At 50.7% G+C, this 14,112-nt stretch overlaps 1 protein-coding gene across 1 annotated transcript in view; it reads left to right on the forward strand.

Annotated features, from left to right (window-relative positions):
• The window catches only part of Pnpla3 (patatin like phospholipase domain containing 3), a 14,058-nt gene extending 3,370 nt beyond the window's left edge, over positions 1–10,688 (forward strand). Inside the window, exons 3-7 of the mRNA XM_036207605.1 lie at positions 1,378–1,588; positions 3,814–3,996; positions 5,524–5,656; positions 8,375–8,479; positions 9,945–10,688. Coding sequence (XP_036063498.1) covers positions 1,378–1,588; positions 3,814–3,996; positions 5,524–5,656; positions 8,375–8,479; positions 9,945–10,035 — 723 coding nt within the window. The 3' untranslated portion in view covers positions 10,036–10,688. The remainder of the gene's footprint in view (positions 1–1,377; positions 1,589–3,813; positions 3,997–5,523; positions 5,657–8,374; positions 8,480–9,944) is intronic.
• Positions 10,689–14,112: the final 3,424 nt, after the last annotated feature.

Raw genomic sequence — 14,112 nt, forward strand, 5'->3', positions numbered from 1 at the left:
ACCTCTACAAGAGTGCTCAAGAGAGGGCTCAGTGGTTAAGAGCACTGGCTGCTCTTCTGGAGGTCCTAAGATTTGGACCTGGAGGTTGAACTTCCCAGCAACGATATGGTGGCTCACAACCATCTATAATGGGATCTGATACCCTCTTCTGGCAGGCATACAAACAGACAGAGCACTCATACATAAAATACATAAATTACATTTTAAAAAATGTTTAAAAACAAAACAAGTTAGAGAGATGGCTTAGAGGTGAAGAGCGTACTCTGTTCTTGTGGAGGATCTGAATTTGATTCCTAACACTCACATCGGGCTCACAACCACCTGTAACTCCAGTGCCTCTGGCTACTGTGAGCCTCTGTATACATATGAACATACCTGTAAAAACAATTAAAAACTAAAAAGTAAATCTTAAATACACACACACAACCAAGGCATGGTGCTGTGCCCCTTTAATCCCAGCTCTCAGGAGGCAGAAGCAGGTGGATCTCTGTGAATTTGGCCTATATATAGGATTTCAAAACATCCAGGGCAAGAGAGAGAGAGAGAGAGAGAGAGAGAGAGAGAGAGAGATGCCGAGAGGCCCTGACTCAAAAACAAACAAACAAACAAATAAAAAATCGTGGGCCCTCAGGATGACTCCGTGTGTAAAGGTGCTTGCTGCCAAGCATGAGGACTGAGTTCATTCCTGGGAACCCATATGGCAAGAGATGGAACCAACTCCTGTAAAGTGTCCTCTGAACTCCATATGTACACATGAACACACACACACACACACACACACACACACACATAATTTTCAAATGAATCAGGGGCACTGCCCCAGATATTTGGGTTTTCTTTTGTGATGCTGAGGATGGAAGCCAGACTGAGCACTGCACTGAGCCACGCCCCCCAACCCTCACTGGTGGATTATGGGCAAGGCCTCACAGCTGAGCCACGCCCCCAACCCTCACTGGTGGATTATGGGCAAGGCCTCACAGCTGAGCCACGCCCCCCCAGCCCTCACTGGTGGATTATGGGCAAGGCCTCACACCTGAGCCACGCCCCCCCTCACTGGTGGATTATGGGCAAGAGCTACACTGCTGAGCCACGCCCTAATCCAGAACTTCTTTTTCACGTTGGTTCCTAAACATGATTCTGATTTGTAGCATCGCAGGTAGCCACCAGACTCAGAGTTTCCCTTTTCTGATTGGTGTTATAGTGCAGCCACTGTGTATCCACAGGTGTCCTGAGAACTAGGCTGCATGTACTGATGTTGCTCATCACGCATGATGCTCGGCCATGAATGTCCAGGGACGGGTAGGGTAGTTCCATGTTGGCTAGAGTGACAGCTTAGCCCCAGGCCCCATCTGCCTGGAACACAGATCTTGCTGACAGAGTTTCTGTAGAGAGGACATTGGAGCTGAGACCCGGGGAAACCGAGTCAGATGGGCCCTCTCAGGGGCTCTCCAAGCCTTGGATGTCCGTGGTCCTCTGGGGAGATGGCAGTCATGGTCCCTGTGGTTCACCTGCCTGATTTGCTCACAGGTGATGGGAGAGCTGTGCTTTCAAGGGTACCTGGACGCCTTCCGGTTCCTGACAGAGAATGGTAGGTCTTGGCTGGGGGTGACTGCAGAGTCCTTCAGTTCTGTCATTCATTCTCATGGCCTTCTCCACCATCTCACTCTGCCTGCTTCTCAGCCCTATGGGATAGGAAACCTTTGCCCCTTTTATAGATGGAAGCAGGCTGGAGAGGAGAGGCCAGCAGAGCAGGGGCAGCCATTCTGAGGCAGAGCTGGGATTTGAACCTGGGCAGCCTGACACCACCAGAGGGCCCCTCCTCTGCAGGCCGCTTGTTTTTCTCTTTGAGCTCTTTTGTGAGCCTTTATTGAAATGGGTTCAGGTGTGGCAGGGTTTGGGAGCAGTTTCCGGATGAGGCCATCGGGATCTGGTCCCCAGCCCATGACGGGACCCACCCACTGGATGGATGAGTCTTCTTCCTAGCAGGCCTTATACTTGAGTCATCCAAGCTCACCTAGGTCACCATGCTGGGCTGTATATATGTAGTCACACAGTGGAATGGTATTTTGACATCATGACTATCTTAGTCTACACAGGCACCTGAATGGTATTTTGACATCATGACTATCTTAGTTTACACGGGCACCTCCCATAGTCACACAGTGAGGAAAGCTGGTCCTTCTTAAAAAACATGTCCCTTGTCACAAGCTGGGCCTGGTAACGTGGACCTGTCATTGCAGCTACTCAGGAGGCTAAGGCAGAGGATTGCAGTTCAAGGCCTACCCTGGTTGCCAAATGAACTCAAGACCAGCTTGGGCCACTTAGTGAGACCCTGATTTTTCAACAGTTCTTGAGACAGGATCTCCCTAAAAAGGCTGGGGCTGTAGCTCAGTGCCAGTGTGCTTGCCTAGCATAGAGAGGGCACTGGGTTCAGTACCCAAGCCCATTAGGAAAAGAAAGGAAGAGAAGAGAAAGGAAGAAAAAAAAGAGGGTTGGTAGAACATTTGCCTGGCACATGTGGGTTTGAAGCACATCTGTGGAGACAGGAGATGGTCCTTTTGGAAGGACAGATGTGTGTTCATTCACTCTGAAGGCCGCAGGGCCATGGCAAGCAGCCTCCGCAGCCTTATGAAGAGGTGGGATGGGCATGTGGAAGGGCGGTGGTGAACCAGCGGGGAGATCTAGGCTTCAGGCTGACTCTTGAGATTGTCAGGGCCTGAACAAGAGAAGGGTGTCCTGGAGAGTGTGGGCCCTGGATGAGTAGGAGATCTCAGGAGCAGAAGTCAAGGCCTGTGGCTCCCAGAGATGGTAAAAGGAGGCCCGTGACACAGGGTGGGGACACTGAAAGAGGGCACAGGAAGTGTGACACGTGGACTTGGGAGCCACTGAGGGCTGCTAAGGTGAGAGTGAGGCAAGCCAGAGGAGAGCTGCAGTATAGTGAGGGGAACCAGGGCCCAGCACCCCACACAGGTGCAGACACACAGACATGCACACGCGCACACACACACACGCACACACGAGGCGTTGGGTACTTTATCCAAAATGCTACTCCGTCCTGGGATTGGAGGACGTTGATTTGTTTCAAAAAATCATTCAAGGTGTTGCTTCTCAGTTAGGCCGTTGGCCCAGACCTGCAGTCCCAGGGCTGAGGCAGGAGGGTTGCAACGTCAAAGCCAGCCTGAGCTCTATCGTGAGCCCTTGACTCAAGGGAAAGAAACAAAAATCACCAGAGAGGGAGAAAGACAGACCAGGATTAGATGTGGCTCTGCCTGCCTCTCAGTACTTGGAAGCCGTGTGGTGGAAGGGTGTCATCTTGGACACCAGACCTGGCTCTCCTGAGTAGTGGTTGTGGAATTCTGAATGAGTCTCTGTGCGTGTGTCTCTCTTCAGCGGACAAGTAGAAGTGATGATTCTGGTAGCTGTTGAGTGGCCACGGTGCTGTCGTTCAGGGCCTGGAATTTGTAAAGCGCTCAGCCTGTGGGAGAAGTTCTTTGTTCAGTGTAGTGTTTGACTTTGAAGCAGAGAGAATTCCACGTACCTAGAGAGTGAGCATGTGAGCGAGGCAGGAACCACATTCCCATCTGCCCGGCTGCGCACACACACACACACACACACACACACACACACACACACACACACGACTCGTCTCGTTTTGATGTGTCCACCTTAACCCATGTCCTGTGTGGGATTATAGCAAGCAGGAAGTTGCTGTGTTGGCTCGCCTCCCCTGCCATCTGGGGCGGGGAGTGTGGCTGGGTAGTTGACAACTGTCTCCCATCTCTACCCTCATGGGTGTCTCCATGTTCTTTGCAGGCATCTGTAATGGGCCACAGCCCAGCCTGAGTCTGTCCTCAGAGGAGATGGAGTCAGAAGCCATGCCTCTCTGCCTGGAAAACAGCAGCCTCGTCGGGGACAAGCTACCGGCCAGCCTGTACCTTACAGCTGTACCCTGGGATGAGAGCATCCAGGAGACCTTGTCCCCCAGGCTCAGCACAGGTACTGCTATACTGGGGTGGGATGAGACTAAGGTGTGCCGGTCAATGAAAGCAACTGGGCCACTTGCTGTGTGTGTGAGGGGAAAAGGGATTATGGGGACAGGCCACAGGACATCTCCATCTACTGCACAAGCTGGACACTGCCACCCATCCCTGTACCTAGAGGTCATGATCAGGAGAAATGCTGATCCGGTTGAGGCCAGCTTACCCACACAAGCTCCAGCCCAGCAACCAGGCCCAGGCCCCCTCCCCTTCCTCCCCTGCCAGGCTGCCTCCCTACTGGCTCCAGCTCTGATTAGGGCTGTAGATATGAGGGATGACCTGGGATCCAGCCTCTGTCTCCCAACTCTTCCTTTGGGGTTACAGTTGTCCATTTGTCTCTCCTTTGCTCCCTCATTCTTCAGCCACCATTTTTTTTTTTACCTCCATGTGATGTATTCTGTGTCATTGACTGCCAAGTAGACAATGACATGTTCTAAATCTTTGTGTCCCTCAAAATTCCTGTGCTGACAGCCTAATGTGGTATTGTCCTTCGGAGGTGAAGCCAGGAGGATCAGGGGTTCAAGGCAAGCCTTGACTACATAGTGAGTTCTGAGTCAGCCTGGGCTACATGAGACCCTATCTCAAGAACAAAAGTGATTCTCAGACTGAAATCCAAGTTCCTAAGGGGATGGTGTTGGGAGGCAAGCATTGGGACAACTCCTGGGGGCAGGGCCTTCCAAATGAGATTGGTGAGGTACAGAGGGCCAATAAATATCCTCCGGCACTTCAGCCCACAGAGGTGCTATCTATGACCTGGGCTCTCACTGGACACCAGTGTCTGCTGGCATCTTAACACTTGGCCTTCCAGCATCCAACACTGTGAAGAGTTAGCGTTTGTTGTTTATAGGAGTTGCTGAGGAACTGCAGCATGGGACCGTGGTCTGGTCTGCCAAGTCAGACAGACTAGCCCACAAACAGCTCCCAGCCAGGCCCAAGAGAGACTCAGATGTGAATGGAACCCAGTGTCTGTCCTTCAGGCAGTCCACTCTTCAGTGGGTGGTGTCAGGAGGTCATCAGGGGGATCAAAGGTCAGGCTACCGGAAGCAAGAGGCAGCTGAGGAGATGAGTGTGGCCAAGGGTGGCTGGGAAGCTGTGTGCACCCTCATATGGAAACATGAGAGAGCCATGGGCCTCAACATGTGCCGGCAGAGGGGAGGGGGCAAGGTGGGAGGGAGAGATGGAACTCTTTCCATGTGCTCTTTTCTCTCCGAGACTGTCTCACTGTGTTGACCACACTGGCCTTCAACTTGAAATCTTCCTGCTCCTGCTTCCCAAGGGCTGGGATTAGAAGCCCGAACCACCAGACTTGGCTGGTGTTTGACCTCGGCATCCACCCTTGCTCACAAACTGCAGTGTGTCCTGTCTGAACTTGCTGCCCTGGCTTCCTCTCTTTCAAAGCTGGTCTGAGCCCTGTTGGACAGAGGGGCTTGGGTCCTGGTGTTCTCAGGAGCCATACAGAGACGTGGTTCCAAATTGCTGTTTTCAGCTCTGAGTGAAGTGATTAAGGACAGAGATGGCTACCTGAGCAAAGCCTGCAACCTCCTGCCCATCAGAATTTTGTCTTACATCATGCTGCCCTGTACCCTGCCTGTGGAGTTGGCCATTGCTACAGTCCACAGGTAAGCATCGAGGCCTGGAGGGACAGTTCAGTGAGCTGATAGTGACTTGGGCCCAGGCTGGCTGTGTGTGTGTCATAAGATGGAGCCCTGGGAGAGGCTCTCCTTCCTTCAGCCACGGGTATCTGCAACACGGTGTAAGCTCTGAAGCCATCTGTAGACTCATAGAGCTGGCCATAGCCTTAACTAGCCCCTAGTCCAGCCATTTATGATCCCCTGGGGAAACTGAGGCAGGGAGAGGTAGAGGCCACAACACTATGGCCACTGAGCTGGTGAGTAGGAAGGCCAGGCCTAGAGGCAGGTCCTTGCTGGCCTCGGGCTTGTCTTTAGAATCATAGCATTGAGGTGAGAGACCCATTCCCCTCGGGCCGTGGTTGGATGGTGTAAGTCAGAGTCAGCAGTTAGGAGACAGAAGTAGGGTAGCCTAGAACTTGGGACTCCCATTCAAACAGCACAGTGGGGCAGCAGCTCAGCTCACTCATCAGACTGCCCTGGCTTAGCACCTGGCTGCACCCCTTCCACAGCTGTGTGGCCTTGGACTAATGAATGTACCTCTCTGCACCTCAGCTTACCTTTGAAGAAATAGAGGTGAGCCTGCCTGGGGCAGAGGCTAATTAGAAGGCCCAGTGAGGTCCTGCGTGTGGCATGTACTCACATGTTCAGCTGGCAACAGTGGTTTGTTTTTAAGCTGACATCCCTTACTTAGGGATGCTTAGGAGCAAAGTGTTTTGAGACTCCTGAGGATTTGATTTTGTTGTTGTTGCTTTGGAATTCTGGGTATTTGCGTAGGCCTACTAGTTAAGCAAGTTCAAACAGGTTAAAAAAATCAGAAATGTTTTGAGCATCGTGCCAATACTCAGAATGTTTCAGATTTTTTATACTGGGTGTGGTGGTACACACCTATGGTCCTAGCACTCTGAATGGAGGCTGAGGCAGGAAGATCAGGAGTTCAAAACCACCCTGGGTCACAGCGTTAGTTAAGACCAGCTTGGGGGTACATATATAGAGACCCTGTCTCAAAAGCAGAATGTGCCTGGGCATGTAGCTCAGTGGTAGAGTGGATAGTTAGCATGGTTCAACACCTCAGTCCCAGTATCACGAGGAAGGAGAGAGAGGAGGAAGAGGGAGGAAGAGAGGGGGAGAGAGGAGGTGAGGAGAGAGATGAAGGCTGGGAGGAAGAGAGGCATCATCTGGAGGTTCTGGCTGTGCCATTTGCCTTGGCCCTCTCCTGGTGCCCTTGTCCTGTCTCATCTGGACTGGTGCCCCAGGACCACCACACAGCCCTGCCCTTCCATCATTTCCTAGGACCTTGTTTCTCTCTCTCTCTCTCTCTCTCTCTCTCTCTCTCTCTCTCTCTCTCTCTCTCTCTCTGTTTTTGAGACAGGGTTTCTCTGTGTAACAGTTCTGACTGTCCTAGAACTCACTCTGTAGACTAGGCTGGCCTCGAACTCAGAGCTCTTCCTGCCTCTGCCTCCTGAATGCTGGAATTAAAGGCGTGTGCCACCCTGGCTGGGCCCTGCCTTTTTCTTGGTGTTCTCGATTGTTTTGCTGAAGCAGAGCCACACCAAATCCCTAAGGAAACTTCTGCTGGCCTCCCTGGAGCCTCTGCTGTTTTCTACATCTGACTGAGTCCCAAGCCAGGCTTTCATGGGATTGCTCAGGAGGAGTCCACTTCCACCTTGTTCTCCTCCTCTGTGGCTGAGTGGCTTTGTTTTTCTGGCCCTTCTGGGCTAGCCTTTCATTCCACTGACTGTCATTTCTCAGTCAGAGCCTGGCTCTCTTGTGGTTTGGGGACTGGACTTGCTGTAATGATGTCTGTAATTCCTCCCCTTTCCCTGGGGCTCTTGGGAAAGCCTTGTCTCTGGGTTGGATTCCGAACACAGCAACTTTCTCTTTTCTGCATTTTGTAGACCTTTGACTTTTTGCCTCCATTCTGAAGTCTCCTCACATTTGCCCTCCGGCCCCATTCTTCGGGTTATTTTTGTTTATTTGGTTTGGTTTTGGTTTCCAAGACAGGGTTTCTCTATGTAGACCAGGCTGCTTCTCTATCTGCTCCACAGCAGCCCCGCCATTTGGGTAGGTCTGCTCACACACCTCTGGGTAGGACATGTAGCAAGCGAGAGTCTTGTGTGCATCCCCTGCATTTCCATTTTAGCACCCTGCAGCAGCCCAACCTCCAATTTCTCCATCAAAATCCCTGGGCAGCTTTAAGGATCCAGTGACCCCCTATAGAGGGGGCCTCCAGCTCTGGGCTGGCACTCACCAGCAACCTGCCTCTTGCCAGAGCCTAGGAATGTTTTTGCCCCCCCCCCCCCCCCCCGTGGTACTACCCCATGGAGAGCCTAGGCCTCAGCCAGCACTTGCCATCACCCTGCTGAGGAATTAGGTCGACTGACCCCACCGAGCTGAGGCCTTCCGCCTTCATTCCCAGGAGTTTTCTGGAAGCCTGGGTGGCCTGGTTTGCTTTACGGATTTTAGAAGGTTAACTGATGTGATGGCAGCCAGATCCACCTTAAGGAGCTTATCGGATGGGGATTAGACATGACAGTGGCAGCTCACGTGGATGAAGGCTACCGCTAGGAGATGGGTGCTTTTTATTGACTTTTCTTCTGGTTTATCTTCAGGCTGATAGGGCAAACCCCTGGGGGCCTGTGATATGTGTGCTTGTGTGTTTATCTGTGCAGTACAGGCACTGTGGTGTCCTTGGCTTCCTTCCCGCAGGCTAGTGATGTGGTTCCCTGACATCCCTGATGATATCCGGTGGCTACAGTGGGCGACATCCCAGGTGTGTGCCCGAATGACGATGTGTCTGCTCCCCTCGACCAGGTAAATGATTTGGCCCAGGGTTATGTGAGCCAGATGAATCTCCTTGTTGTTCCCAGAGCTTGGGTGGTGACAGCCCTAACAAGCCAGGCTCAGCCACCTGTCCCCAACAGGACAATTAGAATAACAGTGAAAAGCAGAGAAAGGGGATTTATTCACAAATAAAAAGGTTCAGGGACCCCCCACCTCCTCACCTGAAGTTAACCTTTGGGGTACTGACAGGAGATTTAAGTTTAAATAGAGGTATGCTAAGCAGTCCTAGTCATAGTGCGGTCCTGTCCACCATTGTCCAGGCTCCAGGCTCTCCTCCGAGATTCTCACCTTCTCCCCCCAGCAGGAGACTCCTGGGAAAATCCCAGGTCCTTGGCCTTCATTGTTTCAAAGGTCTGAGAGCCAAAGTGGGGAGCACCATTGTCCCTCCAGAATGCTTCTCTCTTGGCAGAACCACTACACGGTTTATGCCCAGGCCACATGCAACATTCTAGGAACATCTGACTTGGTGATAAGGAGTTTGCCCTTTTGTGCAGGGCGCAACCTTGAGGGAGGCCCTGACTCCACCAGACACCCCAGGACATCTGCTGCCCTGGGGGGGGGGTCCTTCACCTAGGCTGTGAAGGGAGAGGAATGGCAGAGTGGAGGCAGAGAGGAGGAGCTGTGGGCTCAGGGGACAGAGGAGATCAAGGTACCGAGCAGCATTGTTGTGCCTGTGGGCAGCTTGAAGAGGGGGGCAGTCCCAGTGACTAATGGGAAGTGGGTCCGAGAGGGGCACCTTGATGGGACACAGCATGCTCCTATGAAGGAAGCCCATGGTCCAGTTGAGGGCTTGTTAATGGGTGAAGCTGTGGATATCCACAGGGGATGTTTGGGCAGTAGAGAAGGCCACAGGCTTAGGAGATGGGGACTGTCACCTCAGCACTGAAGGCAGGAGGAAGCTGTGGCTCTGGGCTGCTCCTGCAATGACCAAGTATGTGATGGTGATTCGATGCCCGGCACCACCCTCCCTGTACCTGACAGGCTTGGGGTGGGGAGTTCAAGAGGACACTGAGATAGATTACTGGGGAATAAAGTGTTCATTAGAAGAGTTATTAATACCATGGACAGACAGATGGAGGGGGGGGGGCGCAACAGTGTGGTGGGGGTTTTCAGGCAGTTCAGGCCCAGCACCAGAGACAGACAGCATAGCATGGTGGGGTCTTTAAAGAGACTCTGAGCCCACAAGGCAGAAGAGGGAATCCCTCTTAGATCTTCTGAGGCCGAGGGAGGTTCACAGCAAGAATCTGCAGCCAGGCTTTGATGTTGTAGACTCACTTCTCAGGTGGAATACTGTGCCCCAGCAAGCAAGGATTCAGTGTCCCAGGAGGTTCCTGTGAAGATCTTCGAGAGGAGACCTGAGCAGAGGCTGGGTTCTAACCAGATTCCTACAGCCTTGGGAAGGGCCTCCAACCTTACTTCCTTCTTTTCCATTCAGATACCAAGCACCCAAGAGTGACCATGGAATACCCAAGCATGGACACCACTCATTGCTACAGAAACCCGGGTGCAGCTCTGCCGGTTTGTAAATTGCTGGTCTTTCTGCTTCCTATGAACTTGGACATTCCCCCCTGTGGATGGTCCAGGAGGGGCCAAAGCTGAGGCCACCTTGCCTTCCACCCCAAAGCCCAGCTTGACCTTCAGCTGGAGCAACAGTGTCTGGATGGTGGGAGGGTGGGTGGGGGTGTTATACTCTCTGTTTTACAGTAGGAAAGGTTCTGTTACTTGTGGAGGTATGTAGGAAATTACTCTCCAGGAGCTGAGCCCCTGGGTGCTGTGTGGTGACCTCATGCCTCTGACCCCAGGATGACAGGATGTGGGCTAAATTGGTAGTTTATAGAAATCAAAGGCAATAATTTGGTCTCCAGAAAGCCACTTTGGTCTGGGTGAAGTCTGGTGCTTGAGAGCTCACCCAGAGAGGAGGCTCCACTGTCTCTCAGCCTGTGAATGATCTGGGATGCCAAGGGCAGCAGTGTTTGGAAACAGGAATCCTTACTGGGCGACCTCATAAGGAAAATTGTTGCAGAAGTGTAATGGGATGGGATGTGGCTGTCCCTGAGAAGTAATACAAGATAACTTATTACATTCAAGGGCACCATTGGCTCTTACTAAAATAGTTTATAAAGAATTTTATATAGGGCTGGAGAGATGGCTCAGAGATTAAGAGCACTGGCTGCTCTTCCAGAGGTCCTGAGTTCAACTCTCTGCATCCACATGGTGGCTCACAACCATCTATAATGAGATCTGATGCCCTCTTCTGGCCTGCAGGCATACATGCAGGCAGAATACTATATATATATATATTAAACAAATAAATCTTTAAAACAAAGAATTTTATATAAACACACATATGATCAGTGAGCTGTGAAGAGAATTAGCTTTAAAATAACATCTCTTGTATGTGGGGGCAAACAACACAGGTAGGAAGCACAGTGGTCCTCTGCCTCTGCATCCTCAGCCTGGCTTGCTTTCTCCACTGTTTCCAAATCTCTGTACTGTCACCAACCATCACTGCCTCTCCCGTCTACTCCACCAGCCTTAATGGGGATAAGTATCCACTTTTCTCAGGTGTACGTATGCTGCGGGTGTGATGCGTTTCCTGTAATTCACATATGAGATTAGAACATAAAAAACAAACAAACAAAAAGTTCGAAACAAGGACCTGCTCATACTCCTGAGCATTGGCAGTGAAGGTATATGTCTCCCATGTTGGAGTTTCCTGGAGTCCTAGTGAACCTCAGGTTCACACAATCATCATACCCTGGTGCATATACTCTCAGCAGGGTTGATCCTGATTGGACAGGGGACGATGACGACACTGGAGGAGAGAATGTGGCTCAGAGGTAAAGCTTAGATCTAGGCTACCCAGAAGAAAGACTGGAAAGAAGACAACCTGGGAGAGGGGATGTGGCTCAACTGGCAGAGTGCTTGTCTAGCATGCATGACGCTGTGAGTTCAGTCTCAGCACCACATAAACTGTGGCGCGACAGGCAAACATATCCCAGCACTCCAGCTGAAGAGCAAGAGGGTCAGAGGTTCAAGGTCATCCTTGGCAGTTAGAAGTCAGCCTTGGCTAAGTGAGACCCTGCCTCAAAAAGACAAAAAATAAACCAAAAAAAAAAAAAAAAAAAAAAAAAAAATGGCAGGAGCTTCCTTTGCCCTGCCTTGAGCTGCCCCTTTCTGGAAGTTTCTCATTAGCAGAGAAGAACATTCCTGCCACCCTAGCAAATAACATTCCTGCTGGTTTGGAGCCCTGCACTGTCAGGAACACCTGGAGTGGAAAAGTTACCATTGGGGAGCAACGTCTTGACCTGCTAAGCAGGTAACAAAGCTCATTCATTTGTTAAAAACAAGTGTGGATGTGTATATGCAAATGAGTGTGTCCACAGAAAGGCTAAATGGATACACCAAAAATACCCACAACTGTTAAGGGAAAAGGGTTCATAATCAACGTGAAAAAAAAACAACAATAAATACGATGTTTTTAAAATGTACCTTCAGTCTCTTCTGCCTCTCTCCGCCTATAGTCAAAAGGGCCTGTGGGGCAGCTTTCTCTATAGGCTTGTGTCCTCTCCTCTAGGCCTGTATACTAGATCTTCTCTATACTGCAAAATAAATGTCTGGGTTGTTGCCAAACAGCCCAGGCTGGTCTGGAACTCTGGGACCCAGGCTCACCTGGAACCCTCCATTCTCCTGCAGCAGGCTTCCCAGTGCCATGTTCACACACACCACCACCCCAGCCTAGAATGTGTGTTTTTAGTAACCACTGGGAAAGGACAATGGGGACAAAGGGCTGGGTGAGTATGACATTCTTAGGCCACAGATGAAGCTAGTGTGGAAGCCTTGAAAACTGTATGAGCACTCCCAGAGGGCACAGGCAGGAAGGGCATCCAACAGAGAGACAACCTGAACAAAAGCTTGGATCATGGGCAGAGTGCTCAACTGAGTCCCCCTCAATTTACCTCAATGTAATCATGATACCATAGACTTATTTACTGAGCCAGACTCTGTTCTAAGCTCCAAGAATAAAGGAGTAGGGGAGTGATAGTTTCCTGGTGAAGGACTACAGTTCCCAGCTTCCCTTGTGTACTACGACTATAAAGAACTGCATCCCACCTCCCCCTGTAGCCCTCTTGGCCATCCAAACACGTAGATGAGAAAATACTCTCTCATGAATAAACATGGTCCCGCCTAAGGTCAGACCAAACCTCTCTCTGCCTTCTATCTACAGCTGCTTTTTTTGTTTTGTTTTGTTTTGAGACAGGGTTTCTCTGTGTATCCCTGGCTGTCCTGGAGCTTGCTCTGTACACCAGGCTAGCCTCGAACTCAGAGATTCATCTGCCCGGCTTACAGCCGCTTTTTAATAATCTGTGGGGGGAGGACATGTGAGGGCTAAAGTTATGTTTTAAGTTTAAATTACTGTCCTTAAGAGATCTATAAAACAAAAATGTTTCTAACCTGTAAGCCCCACTTGCCTAAGGACAGATAACTTCCTGGAATGCTGGGGGCTGTTTTCCATATAAGATAATAAGCCACATGTTTCTGCTTCTGTAAACAGGCTTAGTTGCCCCAAATGAACAGGATGTGTTGATCACAGGTAGGTAGGTGAGAGGTACGTAGGCAAGAAGCACGTCAGGATGTATGCTTGCCATTGGATTAGATGAAGGCAGGAAGTATATAGCCTTGTGGGGTTTGCCTTTATTAGCTTCTGTCTAATGCAATTTGGTGCCATAGTGTAGGAACACGGTATGGGCCTGGCCAGTGTCTATAATCCTGGCCAGTATTCAATAATACTCACAGACAGCTCGCAGCTGTCTAATGCCACTCACTTCCTTCACCTGATGGGCTCCACTCAACTTTTTAAAAATATGAATTGGGCTAGAGAGATGGCTCAGAGGTTAAGAGCACTGGCTGCTCTTCCAGAGGTCCTGAGTTCAATTCCCAGCAACCACATGGTGGCTCCCAACCATCAGTGATGAGATCTGGCGCCCTCTTCTGGCACGCAGGCATAACACTGTATATATAATGAATAAATCTTGAAAGAGAGAGGGAGGGAGGGAGGGAGGGAGGGAGGAAGGAAGGAAGGAAGGAAGGAAGGAAGGAAGGAAGGAAGGAAGGAAGAAAGGAAGGATATGAATCTGGCTGAGTAGTGGAGGTGGATGCCTTTAATCCCAACACTCAGGAGGCAGAGGCAGAAGGATCTCTTTGAGATCGGGGCCAGCCTGGTCTACAGAGCAAGTTCCAGGACACCAGGCAGCCAAGGCTACATAGAGAAACCTTGTCTCAAAACAACAACAAAATTTCGGGGGTGGGGGGGAGTGATGTAAATATATTTTAATTGAAAGATAAAGTAAAAAGAAACACACGTTCCTGGGGAGCCTGCGAAGGCGATCTTTATTGACTGTTAATTTTATTTTATGTGTGGAGATCAGAGGACAACTTCTGGAGTTTGTTCGCTTCTTTTGCCATGTGGGTCTGAGGGATTGAACTGAGGCGGTCAGGCTTGGCGGCGAGTGCCTTTTACCTACTGAACCCGCTCGAGAAACGACCCCACCCTCCACACTCACCCTTTATTACTGGATCCGGGCGAAGGTGTTAATGGTATT

This window comes from Onychomys torridus, chromosome 16 (assembly GCF_903995425.1).
Source record: "Onychomys torridus chromosome 16, mOncTor1.1, whole genome shotgun sequence".
NCBI classification, from domain to species: Eukaryota; Metazoa; Chordata; class Mammalia; order Rodentia; family Cricetidae; genus Onychomys; species Onychomys torridus.